General features: G+C 32.5%; 1 protein-coding gene across 1 annotated transcript in view; it reads right to left on the bottom strand.

Annotated features, from left to right (window-relative positions):
- LOC107459259 (putative NAC domain-containing protein 94) overlaps window positions 1–2,339 on the bottom strand; it is a 3,946-nt gene extending 1,607 nt beyond the window's left edge. The window contains exons 1-3 of the mRNA XM_016077481.3: window positions 1,998–2,339; window positions 1,049–1,389; window positions 3–506 (exon numbers count right to left, since the gene is read on the bottom strand). Of these exons, the coding sequence (XP_015932967.1) occupies window positions 3–506; window positions 1,049–1,389; window positions 1,998–2,214 (1,062 nt within the window). The 5' untranslated portion in view covers window positions 2,215–2,339. The remainder of the gene's footprint in view (window positions 1–2; window positions 507–1,048; window positions 1,390–1,997) is intronic.
- Window positions 2,340–2,638: the final 299 nt, after the last annotated feature.

Genomic DNA, 2,638 nt, shown 5'->3' on the forward strand with positions numbered 1-2,638 from the left:
GGGGTATCAACAGCGAATTTGAGAACGGATCCAAGCTCATCCCAGTTATCATCAAATGCAAACAAATCGTTCATCGCAGAAGGATTAATCCACATGTTAGAAGCTGGAGCCGTCATTAGCTGATGATGATGATGATATTGTTGTTGTTGTTGCTGTGGCACAGTAGTAGCCACCGCTGAAGAAGGGTGATAGTTCAACTGATGATGATGATGATGATTGCTATTGTTCCTTTGGATTTGATCAGTGTTGTTATTGCATGCTGTGTAGTTAGTCACTGGCTTCTGTTCATTTTGATGATGGTAATGGTGATGGCCAATGATTGTTGCACCAAAGTTGATGTAAGATTCTTGATGTTGATTAATATTGTTATTATTGGATTGAACAACATGGGTTCTAGTGGTTTTGTGCTTGTTACTATTAGCTGTTACTAAATGTGATCTCAAGTCTGCTGTGTGCTTCCTTTGTGACACATTTCGCTTGAATATTCTACACAATGTCCAGATTTCCTGCATCCATCACAAGCTTATTATTAGTTAACTCAGAAATCAAATACTACTATTAACTATGAAAGTAAGTTGTCAAGAATTGAAATATTATTATTATTATTGTATTCTTTGGGTTTGCTATATTACATGGTAAGAGGGAAATATATTACGAAGGTTTTCTTTTTATGAAAGAAGTTATATATATACATAGAAGACTACGAGTATATTGCTAATAAGGTTAAGTGAGAGCATGCGTATAAAAGAATAATAGTATATATAAAATTAAACCTATGATGGAAGGAAAATGTTTTTTTTTTTTTCGTATCAAAAAACGGAAAATGTTTTTCTTAATCTAAATTACATATAGTATTTATATATCAACATAAGTGTACATGACTATCCATTACTGAATACCTAATCATATAATTGCGACGGAAATATTCACATGGAGTTTAATGTAATAATCATAATGATCATAACAATAATTGAGCCTGCGAATTGCAATCACAGATTGAATCACAACTATAATAAATTAAAGCCATTTATCTAATTAAGTTACTTACAGCTTCTTGGGCAACATCGGCATTGTTGATATTATTATTATTCTTGTTGTTGGCAAGTAGGCTTGTTTTGTTTTCGGTGGTGGCAGAAGGGAGGCGAAACTCGTGCATCATCCAATCAGTCTTGGTACCTTTTCCGGCGCTGCCGCGGTAGTAGACAAGCGTCTTCTTGAGTCCAATGCAGTCGCTTCCTTCGCCGCCATGGGAGTACACCGGCTTGTCTATCCCGGTTGCTTTCCAGAAGCCGGAACTGGTGACTCTGTTAGGCCTTATGCTGTTCCTATACTTCCTCCCTCTCTTGCAAAAGAAGTAACCTTCCTTCTCTCCTCCACTTCCACTCGCTTCTAATTAACCAAATTCAATAGTGTTAGCAACATACATATGTAAAGTAGTTACTAACAATGGAAAGGAAAATGTTTGTTTTTTTTCTATATTTATTCTATGTCTATTAGTTTATATATAATAATGGATTAATAATCATTAGAGAGGGAAAGAAATTTATATGATATATTCACCATGCATGCTAAGTGCGATTCTCTTTATTCCTAAATCAAAAGGTTGATAAATCATACTCTATTTACAATTCATTTCCTGTAAAATATTGTGGCTATACCTCATAATTCTACTAATTATATCTTAATAATCAAACTGGGTTTATGCATTTAGTGCTTTCATTTAATAATTTTATCACTAGCTACTAATTAGTTAATTAAGCCAAGGTAGGCTAAGAAATAATATATTATATTATAATTAACTGAGTAATAAAAATCAGATTAAATAAAATAATTTTACATTATTGTTTTATTAATATTGCTGATTCAGTAATTGTGTTTAGATGAAACCCTGCTATTAGTTACTCGTAATAATAATTAGATCTTAAGGGGAGAAAATGATATTCTTGAATTTAAAGAGGAATACTAGCTAATTAAAAAAGAAAAGAATAAATACATACTTGGAAGATCCCAAGGATCATACTTGTAGATATCAATCTGTTTGATGAGTTCGATGCTGATTGGTTTCTTGTCAAGCTTCCTCTTTAGATAGAAACTCACAAGTTCTTCATCTGTTGGGTGGAATCTAAACCCTGGAAGTGGAACATCATCCTCTTCCTCCATCACTGATGATGCATATGAATCATCCTTCATCATCAAATCTTCATTAACCCCCATATATAAAAGTTATAATAACAATAATTATAACAATAATAATGTTCTCTTATTTATTCTTTTTGTGTTTTGTGTGTGTGTGTTTTTTCTTTCTCTCTAAGGAAGATGATGAAGCTAGTAAGGGATATTATTAGAAGACAAAAACGGTTAATAAGGTTTGTGGCACAATTTTTCAACGAAGTGGAGAGGAACCTTAGCTTCTTTTATATTATTATCGAGAGTCGTGGAATGGATGAAGATTGTTATTATTATTTTATTATTATTTATTTTGGTATGATTTTTGATGAATTGAAGCTTATAAGGTCAAGTCATGAGGTTTGACTTGTTGTGGCCATATGTGATGATTTTTGCTGATGGTGGACTTGTTCTATATATGGTATTATATATTGTTATTTTAAAGTCACCATTTGAGACTTAAGATATGTGT

The sequence above is a fragment of the Arachis duranensis genome, chromosome 7 (assembly GCF_000817695.3).
Source record: "Arachis duranensis cultivar V14167 chromosome 7, aradu.V14167.gnm2.J7QH, whole genome shotgun sequence".
NCBI lineage: Eukaryota > Viridiplantae > Streptophyta > Magnoliopsida > Fabales > Fabaceae > Arachis > Arachis duranensis.